We start from the raw sequence: 19,881 nt of genomic DNA, 5'->3' as shown, positions 1-19,881 counted from the left end.
TGTCACACACATCAGAGTAAGGAAATTCCTGCATCTGTGAAAGTTAAAAAGCTCGAGTGTTTGTTTAAACAATCCACCCTCCTAATAGCTACATGCCACCTACCCCCAATGCTGTGGAACTTGATTTCACTGAGAAGAACCATAGAGCCATGGTCCCCAGGGTTTTTTGGTGGTTTTTTTCGTTTTTTTCCTTTTGCTCAATGACCATAATTGGTAGAATAAGAAAGATAAGGCTCTGGCAGAATGTTCCTTCCCTTGATCATGTTTGTGGCTTCTTGTTTCATTTATGGTTCATCTTGCAATTGCTGTTAACACAGCTGCAGTAGTACAGTATTAAGATAGCTAAACTATGTTGTAGCTACAGCCCTTCCCTAGCACTGGTTACTTCAATTGGCAATTTGGAAATGAAAGAATACTGAGAGGAGGAGGGAATTACCCTATGAAGCAGTTTTAAACCATCCATTTTCTGGTTTCTGGCTTATGTGGCACACTTCCTTTTCCCCACCACAAAAGAAGTCTCTTTCTCATGTGGACTGACTAATGCACTGTAAACCACCAGCAGCCCAACATCACAGTCAGCCCCAGAACCTGCTTTCAGCATGGGCGTTCACACTTGCCCTACAGCACCAAGGGCATTTCTGCTCAGCTCATACCCTGGGTTAGGTAGGAGAAGAAGGATTGGTACCATAAAAGGAAGTCTTTTGAGGAGGAGGTCAAACTAACATGAAATTGGCATTCCAAAAAGAGGACATGGGAAAAAAAATCACGTGTTTTGAAAAATATATGCAGTTCAGTAGTACAGAGTAGAATGGCAGTTCTTTGCGTGCTCCTCATGTGACATAATGAAAGTTCTTCGCTTGCTACTCAAGTTTCCTTTCAACTTGTATTATATGAGCATGCCCTAGCTTTTACCTACTAGTGTTCATTTGAATGCTTATCCAAATTGAGTTGTGTTAGTTTGATGTGGTTTAAAATATCTCATGCATGACTCTCTTAATTGCACAAGAATATTAAAAACAAGCAATAACTTTATTTATGCATGTGGTACCACAAGTATGTGAAGACTGACTCATAAGTACAAGTGGATTCAGCTGTCGTGGTTGAAATGATTGCCAGTTGTGGATATCTGCCTTCTCTTATGTGTGCACTATATCCATGACAAGGATGGATGTTCGAGCTTGAAATTCCTCCCTGTCTGTGACACTTTATACTCCTTAACATGAGCATAAATTAAAATCAGCGATGCTTTCCCTTACCACACTGCCCAAAGATGCAGTAGCTGATTGTGAGTATCTGTTGGCTGTTCCTGCTGTTACAGATGGCAGAAGTCAAGGGCAGTTATCAGCTGAGGCAGCCAGGCCCACTTGTCATGAGTCAACCCTGAGCTTCACAACAAAATTTCTGCTTTTTATTTTCATAGTTTTTTTTGATGAAAATCTGTTTATGCTGACTGTAGCTACAGATTAGAAAGTATTTTATTTTCCTGGAGGTGTGGTCAAGTTTTTTCTATGATGTATTGTAAAGATAATCTGAAGAAACTAATTATTTTTAAATTTCCTATTAGCCCAGCAGAGGAGCTATATTTTGGATCCAAAGAAACTGGAGAGAAAAAATGTTTGATAGTTCTCACAAACATCACTAAAAATGTAGTGGCTTTTAAAGTAAGTGTTTTATGTGTGGTCTGGTTTGCTAACTGTGTAACTTTTTCTTGTTTTTTGTGAGGAGGAAAATACCATGAAATCCATTTTACAGACAAATTCTTTTATTGTGTAGTGATGTTTGAGGCAGATCAAAGATCTGGCTGAATTTATGCCTACAGTGTACCACCTCAAAGGAGGTAATTAGTATTACAAATCTTTGGAGCACTGACTACAAAAGAGCTAAAGTGATGGTTGGTTTTTTAGTGAGAGTAATACTTTTTGAAAAAGAAAGACTTGAGCATTGAGAAGTCATCTTTTTAGAATGTTTCTTTTAAAATACTGGCTGGAATCAAGTTAGTAATACTCCAAAATGGTGCAGATCCATCGACAAATGTCACCATCAAAGGAATTAGTAGTTATATTTGCTTCAGTATGATGAAGTTTACTTGCATCTTTGTGGATTTTTTCCCATGTTTTGCATTCTCTGCACATTAAAATAGCTTAACGTTTTCATATTTTCATATTTATTATAACATGTTCTTGGCTGATTTTAAATATGTATGCAAAAGAAAAATAACAAATGCAAGAAAACAAAGGATAAATGCAATTGACAGGGAGGAAAAGGAATATGCAAGAGTCCTATTATGCCTACAAAATGATGTATTTTAGAGATTTGTTCTAATAGTCAAGCTTTTGAGGATTAAGTTGTTACAGAAGGAGAGAAGTTATGAAGCAGTCGTAGTTTCTGCATGCACTTACTGTATCCTTCATATTTCTTGTTTATAGGTGAGAACAACTGCACCAGAAAAATACAGGGTTAAACCCAGTAACAGCAGCTGTGAACCTGGCACATCATTAGATATAATAGTTTCTCTTCATGGTGGTAAGTAAAACTGTAAAATAGAGCTTGTAAGAAATTTGGGTAAGTAGCATTAGACATGCTCTAGACACTGATGGTTGTGTGTGCTTGCTGGTGTGTGGGACTGACTGATGCCCATGTCTACCTGACTCTTGTATGAGAATGGTACCATTTGTTAGAAAAACATGGGTGTCAGAAAGGATTTGAGTAACTGCCTGTACTGATTTACTGCTCCACTCAGGCATAAGCAGCTGTTGTCTGCAACCCATTTTGTTTCTTGTCTTAAAAAACAAAAAGTCTGAGTGGCACTTGTCTCATTAGTTCATTATTACAGTGGGAGTTTATCTACAGTAAATCAGTTTCTTAAATTGTTGCAAGAAAAGGTGAATTAGCTGGAGAATATGTTCTTTACAAAATTTTGGGTTGTCTTTGAGCTATTAAGATGAAACTAGTTCTGTTAAAATGAACATACATAATTTTGGGAAAATTGTAATTAGAATTATTGACCTTTAGAGAATGATTTCCTAGTTTTTATTTCTAGCAAGTCAGCGTCTGGTGTCCTGCAATAAGCAAGTTCTTATTTTATGACACTTTTGTGCAAAATACTTCTATCCTCCTTGCAATATTTTAATTTTATCTAAGCACACTGTTGTTTTTTTTTTGTTTGTGTTTTTTTTTTTTTTTTTTGTCTTTTTTGAGGGCAGGTTTTGCAGCTTCTTTGCAGGATCGTTTCCTTATAATGGCAGCAGAAATGGACCAGTCCTCTGGAGCAGGTGTACCAGAACTGACTCAGTTTTGGAAAGAAGTCCCTAGGACCAAAGTGATGGAACATAGGTAAGCACATGGTTTTCTTAACAGGGGCTTGGGAGTTTTTAAGCTTTTATTATTTAGCTGATTTATAGCACTTGTGTAATCATAATCAATGAAGGATTCTCCAAATTCACTTGTGTGGTTACTGACCAAAATACATTGCTGAGACTTCTGCTCTGTTTTAACTGATTAGATGTGGGTTTAATGTATAAAATGGTATTCTGGATGGGCTTTTCTTTTCTTTTTTTCTTGTTATTCTCATGCTGAGTAAGAGTTAAGTGGAAAAAATATGAATGCATGTGACAATACACAGGAACAATTGGTTTTTTAATAAGAATGTGTTGTTTGAGTTTTCTGAAAGGAAGCAGTCAAGGAAAGCAGACATATAAAGGCAAAACTATTTTCTAGACAATATTAAAAATGTTCCTTTTCTACTAGGGAAAATTAGAATTTTGTAGAAAATTTCTGTAAAACCTATCACATGTTCATATGTGTATTTTTGATATTTAGTGGTGAAAAAGTAATCTAGAAAAATTGCTAGAAAAATACATTTCCCCACAGACTTTTTAAAATGCACCTGTTGCTCTTCTCTTCCATCCAGTCACATTGGGTGGTATCACTGAACAGGTCTAGGAAAAGTTCCCTGCAGATTTGACTGGTTTTTTGCCATAGATTGTTCCTGGAGTTTTTCTCTATGTTTGTGGGGCTGGTTTTTATGGAGCTGCCTTTACCCCCTCATGGCCAAAACTACCATCGAAAAAGTATTTTGCGAGTCTTGATGCCTAAATCTTGTTCTGTGTTTGCTTCAAGGGCTTATCCCTTACTTCCCTTTTGATTAAAATCTACATCATGTGAGTGACCTTGAGCTTCCTTGCATAAGTGGTGCAATTTATTTGGGTTTTTTTTTTAAGACAGACCCTGAAACAATAGAGAGAGGTTATTTGATTACAAGTGTGCTGTGTACATTAGTTACTCACGAATACAAACCTGACCTTTACTTTTTGGTAAACCTAGACTAAATGTAGTGTAATTATAATTACTGTCTCTTAAATTTAAAAGTGCGGGGACTTTATCTTCTTAAGATGGATTGTTTACTCCTAATTATACAATGTTGCATTAAATTTGTGATTTTTGGTGTGTGTTCTTGTTTCCTTTTTACAGGCTCAGGTGTCACGTCATAGAAAGTAGTAAGCCCTCTTCTCTGACATTAAAAGACAATGCATTTAATATTCCAGCAAAAACTAATGAAGATTTACATATACAGGTAATAGCATATTCCTTTGTGCTGAATATTCAGCAAAATTATAGAATATGCTAGAGATAAAAAGAATTTTTACTGAACCTTTTTGGTATTTTGTGAATTATACTATTTGAATGTCTCAGCAATTAAAGGTAACTTCATCAGTGATAGTGATTTAATTATTTTGTTTAATGATAATGATTTAATAATCATTAAATTTTCAGTGCAGTTTGCTCATTCTTCTTGTGTATATACAGATCTGACGTATCAATGAGCATCAGTAGTATCTTTTGCTTCTGAGTGTAAAGATGTCACCTGCTTGATGCAGGCCTTATTGGTTATCCATAACTTAAGATTTGAAGCTCCTTTAGTGGGAGAGATTCCTGAAATGTGTAGTGATAGAAAAGGTATGGCTGAGAGACCACTGAGAGAAGGCCTTTCCTTTCCTTTCCTTTCCTTTCCTTTCCTTTCCTTTCCTTTCCTTTCCTTTCCTTTCCTTTCCTTTCCTTTCCTTTCCTTTCCTTTCCTTTCCTTTCCTTTCCTTCTTTTTCTTCTTTTTCTTCTTTTTCTTCTGTTTCTTTTCCTTATTGCCAGAATAGCTCAAAATTGCCAAGTGCTTTCAAGTGCAGTAATTCTGACTTAATGAAACTGTTCTATTTTCAGCTAACTCATTTACTGCAGATTAATAAAAGACTTGAGGAGCAGATGAATCGCTGCCTCTGGTTCCAGCAGCTGTCAGTTGTTTTATCACTGCTATCAGTTACTGTTGCTGCCTTCTGCTTCTACCTGGCATATGCCCAGAGAAGCTAAAAAGAATTGCTGTGCCCTGGATGTGCTGCTGCCTGTCATGGCTCTTTGGAGTCAAAAAGATTGCAGTGCTGCACTTGGATTCTGGAACTGCCAAAATGAGGTTTGTGAGCCTACAGCAATGAACAAGGAACAGTTTACTGGGGAAAAAAAAGATAGAAGAAATGAATGACCAGCAAACAAAATTACTGAAATTATTGTCTAAGTTGACACTTACAATAGGGCATGAGGAAGATGTTAAATCTAGGACCTATTTTCACTGTACAACTCAATAAAAACTACTGAACTCGAAGGAGGATACCAAATACAACATTATTTAAGACTGTTGTGCTTTTTTTTCTTCTGTTCAACTACTGTAAATACAATATTTCATTTCTTTTCATCATATTCATTCTTACATTCTGAATCACTCCCATAGAAGATGCAAGCAGTCAACTTAGTGTATTCCAAGGTTAATCTGTTTGTCCAGGAAAATTTACAGAAATTATGTAGTACAGGTGGATTTTTTATAAAATCAGCATATGTACGTACACATAAAGGACGATATTTGTTGTTAGTAATTATTTTGATAATTCAGACTCATTGCTCTTATTGGTTAAATTCCTTATTTTTTGCGTCTTCTAAATGAAAAGTTATTGTAAACATTTCTTAACAAGAAACATACGCACAAGACAAGACACTATTCCTATTGTCTTTTTTTTGGAAAGAACTTCTATTCAAATTACAGAAGGAGTGTGGGAGCTGACTTCTTTACTGTGATGGCCTAATATTGGTTCATAAAAAGGCTATTAAATAGTGTAAGAACTTACTCTGAGCTGTGCAATATGGTTAAATTACATATTAAATTATGAAAAAAGCAAGTCGAATCAGGAAGATTAAATACACTTGAAGGCAACATAAAAGTATTATATTTGCCATTTCACAGAAATTGTTGTGGAAATGGTGCATGAAGCTAGAAAGAACTTTGCTAACAAGGATTCTTTGTACTCATTGCTGTAAATATGTATATTAAAATGATGAAAACTTAAAAGGAGACTGATGGTATCTTTCATACTTTTACAATTTTCACTCTTTAGGAGATTTAAAAGAATTATGTTACTTGAATTAATTTTTGCTACAGATTGGCTTTGTAACAGATTTATTGGTTTTGTCTGCTGACTTCAATAGATGAGAAGTGATTGTTAAGGAAAAATAAAGGTCATACTCTGCTTCTGTCTTTTTGCTTACAGTGTGTTGGTGATGTAGGATTATTTCTAGAAAATAGAAAAAGGCAGTTTAAAATAATAAACAGATTAACTAATAAAGCCAGCAATATGATTACTAGAAAAATGCTATGTACAAAGCAAGGCTGCATAAATGTTTGGTGCACAGTCATCTGTCCTCTCTTAATTTATACAATGGTTTACCACATCTGCTTTTTCTTAATTTTCCACTAATCTCATTTCTGCCTATTTTGTTTCTCAGTATTTTGTATTCCTAATGATTTGACAATTATTGTTAACTGCTTATAATGAAGATGTTACTTGGGTTCTTTTTTATGTGCATGCAACTCAAATGCTTTGCTTACAACGAAATGGGTTGTTGTCTTAGTGAGAAAAGTAACAAAGTAATTTGTAACCTTAAGTTAACAATAACCATGCTATTAATATGCCAGTTCCTTAATTTGGATGGATTGAATAGCACTTTACTGTAAAATTGCTAGAAATATATTCTTAGAGTCTCTGCCAATATGAATATTTTAATGTTTTGGTGCTTTCATATATTTTCAGTATTTTATTACTTATTTTATTATTGGTATTTTCTTTGTATGAATCAGATGAACATCTTTTCTATTTTAATATATTTTAGAAAAATACAGTTAAAAAATAAATATGAGGAAATACGTAGTCTTGAATGTTTAGTCTTTTAAAAATAGCTGCATCTCCTGATGTTTTTGCTTTCTTGTTAGTCTGCAGATACTTCATATGGGAGAGGTGAATAGGGTGATGACCCATAGTCTGTTGGGAACAGAAGTTGTGGTGGTGCCTGTCAGACACATGTGAAATAAGTGACAATGGTTTCTCGAACAGAATGCCTGACATAATCACACGGGCATGGTACTGGCATGTCAGTGGTACCATGGCACAAGGGATGCAAGTCCACACAAAGTGACTAGGGGCTTTTAACTTGACATGGACAACAGTCAATTTGCATTTTTCTTCTTTGAGAACATTACTCTTTCTATCATCACAGCGTATTTTCCCAGTATTTTCAAAGCTTTCAGTTGTTAGTAGTTTCAGATTTTGTGTGACAGTCCTTGGTAAAGGGTCTCACTGCAGAAGGTTTTGTGCTTAACACACCCTGAAGTTACAGAGTAACATGATTTGATACACAAAATCAAGAGAAGAAACAAAACCAAATTTTTTTTTCACACTATGGGAAACACAGTTTATAAAACTGAGGCATTTTAGAACTTAGACAATTCACAAAATAGGATTTGATTACATGAACTATCAAGAACTAAGATTTAGTTTTCCTTTCCCTCATTGTAGATTCGTAGTTAATTTAGGCTTTTACAGACAATTAAGAGACAACAAAGATTGTAATCCTAAAAATTAGCAATTTTTGCTCCAAAAGAACCCATACTCTTTTTCCTAGCAAGGAATTTTTGTACCCTCTTCTGAGCTTCATTGTTCTACTTTCCTATGTAAAAGATCAGACATTTTGTAGAAGAAAACAACAACAACATGGGGATGAGGGGCAGCAGGAGCAGGGATTTTAAATTACCTTTATATCTCATCAGTGATTCCCTGCTAATTTGAAAGAGAGAGAGAGAATGATTTGTCTCCATTGTTTGCCTTCAGAATCTCAGTTCATCCCTATTTCCAGTGGCACTGGCAGCATAAGGATGTGAGTGCTGTTCTGTTGGTAAGCTCAGTGTAAGTTCACTCATGTTCTGTGGCTTTGTTGTGAAAGTGGGCATTCAGTCAGGATAACAGCATTCTGCAAAGCCCATCGCAGGTGGCTGTGAGAATTCACCAGTTTGGGTCTGCTATAGCCCCCTGGGGTGTTGTGGCCCAGACATGAGGGGCCACAGACTCTACATAGACATTATGTGTATTGATTTAGGAAGAGCTAATCACTTCTAATCAGCCAGGAAGAGCAGGTTGTGCCCTTATTTCTGAGGCTAAATAAGACATTTCAGTCAGCTTCTGCAGTGCATGTCTTATTTTCCCTGGAAGATGGCTCACTGAGGAATTACCAGCCCGGTGCTGTGCAGTTGCTACATTTCCATTATGTTTGTGCTAGCACAGGTATGTGGATGGTAAGTGATGATTCCAATTAGGCTTTTCAGTATCCCTGTTTCCTTGGCACATTTCAGCATCAGCAGCTTCTGGCTCTGTGCCTCCTGCAGCTGATGAGAAACAACCTCCCTCTTTCAGTTTTCTCAATAGTTTCAGTGCCACTTTTCAATTGGAACCTCACTATTCTTGTTTTTGACACTTCTATAGTGGTTGCACACAGTAATACAATATACATGGAATGAAGAGACATAGCTCAAAACATAAAGCACAGGAAATCCATCTCTCCAGAGCATGACAGGGGTGAATTTTCCTTCTTTGTGGAGGAACTGACTGAAGTTCCATGAGCTGGCCTCTTCTGGGCCTGATACAAGCAGCTTCCAGGTAGATCTGAGCAATTACTGCTTTGCTGCTTCTGAGCAGAAGCACTGAAATTCCCAAGTTATATGAGCAAAAAGTAAGCAGCAGGACAGACTTTTTGCTGGTAGGTATCTCATCTCCTGGCTTTCTTTATTCCCAAAAGTGGTGCACCAGCCTATCTGTTTGTCATGTTCTAAGTCACTTCTGTTTTCCTGAACACTGAAGGAAGCACAGTGTGCTCAATTATTGCTGTGTGATTGCAGCTGATAGCACTTGTTGGCTTTAGATTGCATTAGGCAATTCCTTCTGGTGTTAATAATGAGTCCTTATACAAAACCCTTTAAGGGGAAAAAACCCAACTGTTTAGCAGTTGCCCATTGTTGTCTTCACCATAACCTGAGTGTAGCAGCAGCCCACGCAAAGGACTGCTAAACTCTTTCTCATGCCAGTTCAGGGTCTCTTGATCTGTTAGTAATTCTTTATTCAGCTCTAATTCTCTTAATACTAGTTGTGCTATGCTGTATTGGAGTTGTTTGAAATGCTGGAAAACCTGGATATGAAACAAGAGTTTGTAACTTTTGGTTATTTATCTTTTATTTTCTTTAGGCAGCAATAGCATGTACGCATTATTTTACTGTCACTTGGTGGTTTTACACAAAGTATTTTTGAAGGTTTTCCTTTCTCTTAAAAATACCTTGTTAGAATGGTGGTTCATTATGTATTTCATTCTTCTTGATTATTCCATAAGGTAGGCCAGCACCTCATGGTGATTCAGCTTGCAAGAAGCATCAATTTCTTTGAAAGTATTCAAAAATTTTATTTTTTTTTTTATTTTTGCAAAAGCTCAGAACTTCCTTCTGAATCTACACAAGTTTACTCAACCAAGGAGCAAAAATCTTGGCCTGTGGAAACTTCCCAGAAGGAATAGATAGTTGGATATGTACTTTCTGTTACAGACCCAGCTACAAATAACAGCATTCATCTACTCATACTGTTCCAACACATGTCTCTAGGATACTGAGAAGGAGCCACAATAAAAATAAAAACAAACAATAAGCTTTCATTGCTGCTCAGTGAGAAAATGGACCCCATAGGTCAATGTTACCCAGACAGTCAGGAGCACAAAGTGGAAAAATGCTACATAAGGATATGGTCTTCCCCCAGCAGTCTATTTAAGGGGTGTCTCTAGAGTAAGTGCCCCCTAATTAGGCCTCAGGACAGGGATCAAAAGCAATCTTGACAGGTTCTGATTCACTGTGTTTTCCTTAAGTTTGCAAAGAAATGCAAGACAAGAGACCAAAGTCCAAGCCTCCACTATCAGTTCCACCATAAGCACAATCCTATTTTGTGTTTATGATGAAATCTAAATTAAAATATCCTCTGGGCAACCATGATGTAGTCTAATAAAGCCTCTGCGGCATTTAATTTTTCAAAATTGTAACTTTCTTATATTTCCTCAGCCCTGCATCTGTTAAAGTCATTGCCAGTTTTATTTTTGACAGCTTGGAGCTATATCGGAACACCCATTCTTCAAGCTGCAGGGAAAATGACAAAAACAAGGAACACCATTTAAATAAACATAGATTACAATATTAGTGTGAAAAAGAAGCATTAATAGATTATCTTTTAACTATTTTTTGTCTAGAATCCTACAAGTGATAAATTGCTAAATGGAAAAGCCTGGGCAAACACCACAGATGCTTCATTAATCTGGTGCAACTACAATTTATAGATTGATGCTTGACCTCCTGGCATCTGAATTACTATAATTTCCATGCCCTGCAGTACATTTTCCTGTACCCAAGTAGCATTTATCGTATTTTCTTTTTTTCTTACAATTTTGTTTGGAATTTAAACTTGCTGGGCAGTTCTAGCAGGCATTGTGATTCACGTGATATGTCCTACCACTCACACTGGATGTGTGTTGAAGTGGAGAGTAGGTGTTAAATCATATGTTCCTAGCCCATACTGAAAGCAGACTCCAGTATTCCTGTGCTGGCTGTCCCATACTGGTATATGGATGAGGAATATGGGGAACTGGTACAGCCACACAGTTCTCAGAGTCTTCAGAGACAGATTCATTTAGTCCAACAAGTTCCCAAATTGAGGAGAAATTGCAAAAGCACCAGAGAAAGAAACTACTTCATTTCACTTCTTTGCCTAAGTGCATCTGGTGGAAGACTTGAAGAATTACATGATAAATAAAAGGTGAAATAGCCAAGGGATTGCCTTCTCTAAACTGCACATTGAAAATACACAGTAGACAAGTTGATTTTATGCTTTGCCCATTTTCAGTGAGATTTACCTTCCATTAACCATTTCATTTTGGAGAAATATCTGAAGTTCCTTATTCACATAGACGCCATCTCACAGCAAAAGTGTAAGTGGAGCATATCACATTATGATCAAATCACAAAGTAACTCATGTGGAAAGTTGTATAAATGTACTTTAATGCTTTGCTTGACTGCTGCTCCCTGGGGCAGGGGGGAGCCTGCAGAAAGGTGCTACCATTCTGAGAGTTGCTGTGTGGGCCACAGGGGCTCCTGGGCTGCAGAAAGGGACAGGCATGGAGGGACAGAGCAGGAACTGGAGTCTCTGGGGAGAGGAAGTTGAATTTCCTTGATATGATGCAAAGAGAACCATGAAAATGTTGCTCCAGTTAGAGACAGACTGGAGGAAATGCCCTGACCTGCAATCCAGTGACACAGGGCAGGGAATTATTGCTGAAACTTTTGTTACCACCTGTCTCACCTAAAACCTCTTCCTCTCTTATAATACACCAATAGAGGCTGAAAACAGTGAAAACAGTGTTCTTGGAAGAGTGGCCATGCAGAGGAGACATACAGAGATTTACATCAAACTCTGGATAATCTGGAATTCAGTCATGACATGCAGTATCACAGTGCAGGGGAGACTCCTGCTTTCCTTACAGCCTCCAGGACCTTTTCCAAGCACTGTTTTGCCAGCATGTGTGAAGTTTCCATTTGGAATGTACCCAGCAGCAGATGTCCTAGCCTGGCTCTGCACATGAAAGTCTCTGCACAGGCAGAGTGTGCCCTGTATTTGTTGGCCCCATACAGGACTGAGGCAGAGGCTTTCAAACTTGCCATGGGGGGGGGGTGCAAGAAAAAGAGACACCTCATGTTTGCTGCATGCAAGCATAAAGCAGCTTTGCTGTCCAGCAAAGTCATCTCTGTGTAACAATGAGCAGGTGTCCATGTCAATGCCCTTGCAGGGAAATTTGTTGTCTCTCAAAAGAAAATACACATTAGGGTTTTTAACCATATTCATCAATGCAAGGATCTTTTTCTTGCCAACCTATCTGGACCAGTGGGCAGAACACCTGGGTTACAATGCCCCAAAACACAGCCTGGCTTTACCAGGAGAAGGGCTGCTCTTGTGTTTTCTCCCAAACAAATTTCAACCTGGAAGTGGGATGATGCTTCAAATACAGCTCTGTCACACCAGCAAAAATGGCCTTCATACAGGTATAATACTGGACAATTTTTAGGCTGAATAGTGAGTTTATCCTCAAGAGAAGTAAAAGGAGAAATAGGGGACTTTTTAGTGACCAAATTGCCATTTTTTTCAGTATTTCCCTAGTATCAGTGCAGGCAATAACTAGATACAAAACCTGTCTGTAGAGGACTACAATTTTAATTGCAAGAAAAACTAAATCATATAAAAACTGTAAGTACTGCAGATTGTATGACACTTCTATCTAGCTCAGCTAAAAAGAAAATAATAGTATTTAGTAGTAATTAGCAAAGCTGGTAGTACCTGTATTGATGTAATTCTCATCAAGCTATCATATGAATGGTCAGTTTTCAATTTTACAGTAAGGGAAAATAAACTACAGAAACGCCTCAATTGCTGGAAAGAGAGATATGCCTGAAACTGATGCTCTTCTTAAGTAAAGAACTTGATACCAGAAAGTAATCTTAACCTAAAATGAACTGATAACAAAAAAAAAAAAAATAAGCAAATCACATTTCTAGGTTTTTTATTCTACATTAAAATATTTTTTCTTAATTTTTTAGTAAAATTTCTAAATTGTGTTTGGCTTCTCTAGGAAATGTATAGTTTTGCATCAGGAAAATGAGTTGCCAACTGTCTATCTGGAGACATACTTTTCTGGAGTAGGGATCTGTGTCTTCTTTGAAGTTAGGGATATGTTGTGCTGTTATTTACAATTGGATTTCCTTCCAGAACACATCTGATAACCCATAGCAACTCTGCCAGAAGCTGTGGGAGAAACTGATAGACAATTCCCAATATAGTTTGCAACATAGTGCTGGAGGATAAGGGAATCAAAATATTATGGAGTTAGAGAAAATATTTGATTGCTAAAGGCAGTATGTTGATAGGATTTAGACCTCGAGGGCCCTGTGTAAAGGTGGTAGATACTCCAAGAATTCTGGGAGTTGGAAAGCAATTTTAGGTTACTGAATGTAAAGGACAAAATTTTTTAGCAGCTGAAATGAAAATAATAATCACCTCTGTTCCATGTGTCTCAGCCAAGGGGCACTTGGTGGTGCTGAAGGGAAGGATGGGGGCTACTGGCCCTGGTGCATCTTTGCTGGCCATGCCTGGCTCAGGAGGCAGGAGGTTGTGTGCAACAGGAGCCCAGCAGGCAGGGAGTTGCCTGCAGTCTTTTCTTTTTCTAATAGCTCTGCATCATACTTACGTAAATTGTCCCATAATTGCTAGGTGATCAAATGTATCAGCTTAAAAATCCAAGGCTGACTACAAGGAAGTGTTTTACCCAGCCTGGGAAAGCCAGCTGGAGAAAGGGAGTTCCTGAGAGCTGCGTCACAGTAGGGCTGTAGGGGAAAAGCAGCAATTTTCCAAAATCCAGGCTGAAATAGATCTGAACTCTCCTATCAGGTCTGCTTTGCAATCTGATTGTATAGGAAGAAGAAACATTAAAAGGCCTAAGCCTTAATAAAAACCCAGAGGAGACAGGACTGAGCTCTACTAATACCATATCTGGAAACATTCTATGTAGATATTGCATATAATAGTCATTTTACTGCCACAAAAGAGAATTTTTTTTTTCAGATGACTAAATTTTCAAGGAGTGATGTGGAACCCCCGAGTTTTAGTGCTCTCTTTCCCACAAGCCTGGTAAACAACTGGGATTACACTTGCACGTACGCTAGTGATATACTGATGTTGAGTGGTCTGTCAGCGCAAATCAGAGATTTCTTGGCTGTGGATAAGCACTATTCATAATTTATAACAATCATGATGCTGCTGAATGCAGATCTGTTTATTCTTCAGCGTGAGACTGAAAACTCTGGAATGATGAAGAGCTGTTGGGTCTCCCATTGCTCAGCACTCTGACCACAGGCTCTGACCTGTGTGAAAAGCAGAGGAAATCTCTCAAAGGCATGACAGCCAGTAATGTTCTTTAAGTGGATTGATCTAAATTAGACAGATGGGATTTGCACAGATGGGATACCCAGTGTCATTGGCAAAAATTACTCCGCTGCTTTAGTGGAAATGTTTAAACCCAGAGCTGGATAGTTCTCTTGCCACATCCACCAGCGACTATTTGTGCCAAGCGAGTTCCACGAATGTTTTAAATGCTGCTCTCTGTTGCATCAACAAAGTCTGTGTGAAGGCATTTCATTTCAGAGAGATTTGCAAAAATGACAAGCTGAGGAAATGAGTGCTCCTTTGCAATCCTTGTTGGCTGTCAAAGAGAAAAGCTCTTGAAAAGTCTAGCAGCTAAGAGAACCAATGCTAAATTTTCTGATGGAGAGTGAATGTGCTGAAGACTGCTGGCTACTTGAAGATGAAGAGTGGATAAGCAAGTTGGCTTTGCTCACAGATATTTGTTTTTTCTCTTTGTGAGCTCAATATGAATCTCCAGGGGAAAGATTGCCTTTTGCAGTGCTGTGTAAGGTAGTTTCTTCTCTCATGAAAATATGTAGACTTCCACATAGCAATATAAAACATTTTTGTTTTTTCCCACAAACTTTAGGAAATGGAACTTCTTCCTCTTAAATTCATTCAGATCCAAGCCTGAGAATTCTGAGGCAGAAAAGAACCGTTTTTGTTTACTGCCTCAGACATGGGTGCTCACAAATGCAGAATGCTGGGATGGATGGACTGCCTGTCTGACCTGGCATGGCTGGGAGAAACTGGGCTACAGCATCAGGAGTGAGTATCTGAGGCTCTACTGCATGGAAAGCTGGCCTACCCAGTAAAGGCACTGGTCTTCAGTCTGTGGAAAGCAGATTAGAGTCTGTGCTCCATTCCAGAGGGACTGCAGTTCCTCCAGACAATCTGCATCTTCTTGGAGGGGAGACTCCCAGTGCACACACAAAAAGGGAGGGAGTTTCTTCACACTGCTGCAGGTTTGCTGCCATGCCACAGAGAGCTTAGCGCTCACTGCATGTCCTGCTGCTTCCAGAGCTGGCAGGAGCTGGAGTTCTGCAGGGCAGGAGTGGGGCTGTAAAACAGGAACTGAGAGGACAGGGGGAAAGGGTGGAAATTCTCAGCCCAAACTCACAAGAGATCCATGCCTCTTCCCATGTCAGATGTCTCTTGTGCTCCCTGTGGAGACAGGAGGCAAGAGGGAGCTCCCATTTTCCCTTTAAGCAGCCTGACCTGACCAGCCCTGCTGGTGCTTGTGCCAGCACAGAGCAGTACAGAAGGTCCTTGGGCCCAGGATGGAGCTGAGCTATCTCAGCACGTTTATTGCTGCTGGATCTGGGGATGCTCATCTCCTCTGAGGAATTCCTGCTTATCCTTTCTTGCATTTGACACCTAAGGAGTCTCCCCTTCACCAGACCCTGAACAAACCTTGCTCTTCTCATATCAGCTCATAGTTTTGCAGAAATCAAGAGTAGCATCAGGGCTGTTGCACATATTCTGTTCACTGTTGCACAGGTACACATGCATACATCTGTATGTCTGTCTCTATTTATCTGTGCACTTCTATTTGCATAAGTACTTTATTTTTACCCATTTCAACAGACTCTGCAGCATAAATGTCAGTGGTTTCTGACATTTTCTATCAACAGAAAAAGAAAAATTGGGAAATAGCTGTCTCTGAAAATGCTTTTGTCATGACACCACTCTAGTTCTGCTGTTATTATATGAGAAAAGCATTCAAATCCCTTTTCAAGAGACTCATAACTGAGCCTCACATTATCTTGCTGCTGTTCAGGAGGTACAGAAATATGCAGAGTGCACCAGACACAAAACATGACCTTTTCTTCCCCTTGTCAAATGCAAACCAGCCTCCCCCCAAGCAGCTGGAGAGCTTTGTAGACCAGCTCAGAAATGTGTGTCACCAGCGTGAGCAGCTTTGTGCTGTGTCTGGGCTGCTCCCCCTGGGAGCCCACAGCAAGGCTGGTGGGAACAGGTCCCTTCAGCATTCTAGGTCTAACAGGGTTGCAGTGATGACAGGGAATCAAACAATGCCAGGGCCTCTGAGACACTCACAATTCTCACTCCACACATGATTCTGGCTGCAGCTGAAGGCCTTCAGTTCATCTTCTGCTGTTTCAAGAGGCAGCAAGGACAATCTTATTGCAGGCCCCTAACACGACAGCTTTAGCGACGAGACAGGTTCAAAGGCATTGCGGTGAGGTGGTGATGTGTCAAATGGAGGTGAAAATATTTTCTCTTCAAGGGGTGAAATGGAGGGCAGAGTGGGGAGAGGGAATCACAGCAGCAGCCAGGGAGAGCCTTTGGACACAGGGATGCAGGCTGGAACTGACAACTCCTGGGACGGTAAGAAGTTGGAGGAGATGCCTGGAGGTCAGAAAGTGAGTTTAGGTCAATGAATCAGTCTGGTGTGTAGGGGTGAGCACAATCACAGGGTTTTCTTTCCACAGGATTCCCATTTACCTGGGATCCAAGGATGGAGATTCCAACTGTGTGAGGAAAGGCCTGAGCCACACAGAGTTGCTTCACATTAGTGTGTGATGCAAACACTACTGAACATGTCTTGTAAATTTTGTCTCATTTGAGAGTGAGTTCAAATTTCTTTATTTCAATACCTCAAACATGACACTTATATGGGAAAATTTTCTTCCAGCTGCACAGACTCATTTATAATTTAAGTTTTCACCAAATTGAAATATCATTCAAGTTTATATGAATTTAATGTACATTGTGGAGGGAAAATGAAAATCAAAACATTGAGAAGAGGCAATATTACAGTTCTAGGGGTTATGATCTTTCCTCTGACAACTTGACATCATTATTTGCAAAGTCATGCACATCCTAATAGCTGAATATATTTGGATGATCTGGTTACTTGACAATCCTAATCAGACACAAGGGGATCTAAGCTGTAACTGCAAACATATATAAAAACTAATCAACTGAGCCAGCCTGGGTTTCCCATAATTTATAGCTCAGATCTATCTTGCTTCTCTTGCCTAAACAGGGTCATGTCTGTTCTGTCTCTGATTGGTACTTTGAGAAGAGTGTATCCAGCTAAAAACAAACCAAATAGAGGTTGTGATTTCCTCTGCCTCCTTGTGCAATTTCCCTTAAAGGTTGTGTTCAAACCTGTTTCTTAAACAAGAGTGTTTATAACAGCATAATGATTCTATCTAAGCCTGGCAAGTGATAGGAAAATTACAGCAGACACCTTTGCACTGGTACTTGGAAGTTATTTCACATTACTGTTCTTGTGGATTCTTTATCACTTGGAAATTCAGGAACATGAAGTTTGTTGTCTTTGGGAATGGCCTCTGCCACCCTTGTCAGGTATTTTCTGCTTCCTGGCAATCTTTAATATTTCCTGGACAGATTTGCTTAAGCGATTTACTGGTGTTTTAAAAATCTTCAATAAAGGTTTTCCTCTTGCTTGCTCTAATAATAAAAGCTGTGTCTTACAGTATTTTTTGTGAAACCAGTGGCCATTCAAGATTTTTTTTGCATTGCTTTTGTTTTCCATTTGCAATCCCATTAGTGTTCTCTGGATAAGGAAGCTGCAGGATTATCACTACAGTTAATTTCACCCCCTAAAGCGAGGATTTACTGGGAAACTCTGAGCATCAAATATTTGAACTGAACACAGAAAATCTGTCAGTTGAAGAGCTGTTCTCCATGGGGTGCTGGAGTGCAGCCATCCCTCTGCAGGTTGGACTCCAGGGGTGAGCCAGGTGTGGAGCCTGAGTGCTCCAAGGATGTTCCACTGCAGACTGGGATGCTGTGGGAAGAGGCATGAGACAGGGAAGGAGCCACAGGGATCTGCTGGGCCTCCTGGGGTGGAACAAGTCTAACTGGAAAACACGTTTAATGTTGATGTGAACAAAACACAGCAGAGCAGCCAGGGCAGCCACAGGAAGGCAGTGGGTAAGGCCAGAGCTGCCTCCTGTATCCCCCCACCAGATGGGGAGGGAGATGGAGCACTAAACTCACAGACATCTCACAGAGCCACCCTCAATAAAATCAGTCCCTTGTGGGTCTGAGTATGACTTCCTCTGGTGCTTCCCTGCATTTAATACTCTTTTTTTTTTATAGTGAAAATGAAATTGGGGGCATTAAACCTCTTCCAATTTGGTTCTTATAATAGAAGTGTCAGACTTCAAAGGAGTCATTAAAGGCAGAGCTAAAAGCAGCCACTGGGCTCAGAGTTGATGGGAAAAGAAGAAAAGAAATATAAAAGGTGTGTGAGAATATGTGTGTGTGTATGTGGAAGGGAAGCAGAGAGGCAAAATGACAACAATGTAAAATGTAGTGAGAACAAGGACAGCCCTTCCCTTTGTGATAGTCATAATGTGGCAGAATTTGATGTTATTGAGTGAAAGCAAAGTGTACTGGATTTCATGATCAGAAATATTTGTCACTGAATCAAATTCATAAAAAAGACATGGTATGTCTCTCTTGGATAAGAACAGCATTCAAAATGTGAATGTTAATGTAAAAGCATGATTGTAGCGCATACTTGAGCTTGTTTGAAATTATACTCTTAGTCATTATTTCAATGATCTTTCAGTATTTGGAATGGCTGGCTAACTGCAGCTTGTAATTACACAACTAAATCTGATGGTGTACTTCCTTTCTTCAGTGTCCAGACGTTGTTCAGAGAGAAATCAGAATTAACAGAATCTATCACAGAGCTCAAACGAGAGAGTAAATATGGCTAAAGTACAGCTAAAATAGGAACAAAGTGATATAAATCATGTAACACACATTTCCTTTTTTTTTTTTAATAAAACTGTGCAAAATTCCATGTCCTGATGCATATAATTCCTACTTCAAATATCTCCCAGCATGTTAAAAGTGCTGGTTTTGATGCATATTGCCGGATAACAGACAGAAAATCAGAGAGGAATAGTATGAGAAATAGGGATGCCAGCAAGGGAAAGGGAACTGTAGAAAAAAAAATTTTGGTATTACACAGATATGTATAAACCAATCTGGCCACAATATGTGGGAGAAAAGAGTAGTCTGGGTACCATACAAATAACATGTGTGGAAATATTGAAAATAACTGGGTATTTTATGCATGCATCATTATGTGTGTAATTAGAGAAAGATGAGGAAAGAAATTCAGTTTTCCTTTGCCACTGATATAATGTCTGGACTGCCAAAAGGCCATGCAATCAACATTACTAGCACAGACAGGATTGTAGGCTGGGGCAGCACTATTGAGACAAATAGGTAGGATAGTTTTACTCACCATTTTTAAAATAACAGGAAAACTGATGGAAAACTCATTGGGCATAAGATAACAGCATCCTTGTGAAAAAAGAAAAGAGACCGGGTGTCAGTAAGGCTTTGTCCTGTGTTCCTGTCTTAATTTTATTGATTTGTGTAGGATACAGTAGTTTTCAATCTTGGAAGAGAAGGAGCTCACAGGGCACTTTGAAAATGACATTGGGCCAAGAAAGATAAAGGCAATGTCA

General features: G+C 38.9%; 1 protein-coding gene across 1 annotated transcript in view; it reads left to right on the top strand.

Moving 5' to 3' along the window:
* The window catches only part of MOSPD2 (motile sperm domain containing 2), a 32,520-nt gene extending 25,281 nt beyond the window's left edge, over window positions 1-7,239 (top strand). The window contains exons 10-14 of the mRNA XM_005426168.2: window positions 1,565-1,661; window positions 2,427-2,523; window positions 3,204-3,333; window positions 4,471-4,573; window positions 5,213-7,239. Coding sequence (XP_005426225.1) covers window positions 1,565-1,661; window positions 2,427-2,523; window positions 3,204-3,333; window positions 4,471-4,573; window positions 5,213-5,359 — 574 coding nt within the window. The 3' untranslated portion in view covers window positions 5,360-7,239. The remainder of the gene's footprint in view (window positions 1-1,564; window positions 1,662-2,426; window positions 2,524-3,203; window positions 3,334-4,470; window positions 4,574-5,212) is intronic.
* The last annotated feature ends 12,642 nt before the right edge of the window (window positions 7,240-19,881 follow it).

The sequence above is a fragment of the Geospiza fortis genome, unplaced genomic scaffold, assembly GCF_000277835.1.
Source record: "Geospiza fortis unplaced genomic scaffold, GeoFor_1.0 scaffold285, whole genome shotgun sequence".
Lineage (NCBI taxonomy): Eukaryota > Metazoa > Chordata > Aves > Passeriformes > Thraupidae > Geospiza > Geospiza fortis.
The sequence above is the reverse complement of the archived record's forward strand: the minus strand, read 5'-3'. Positions and strand labels throughout refer to the sequence as shown.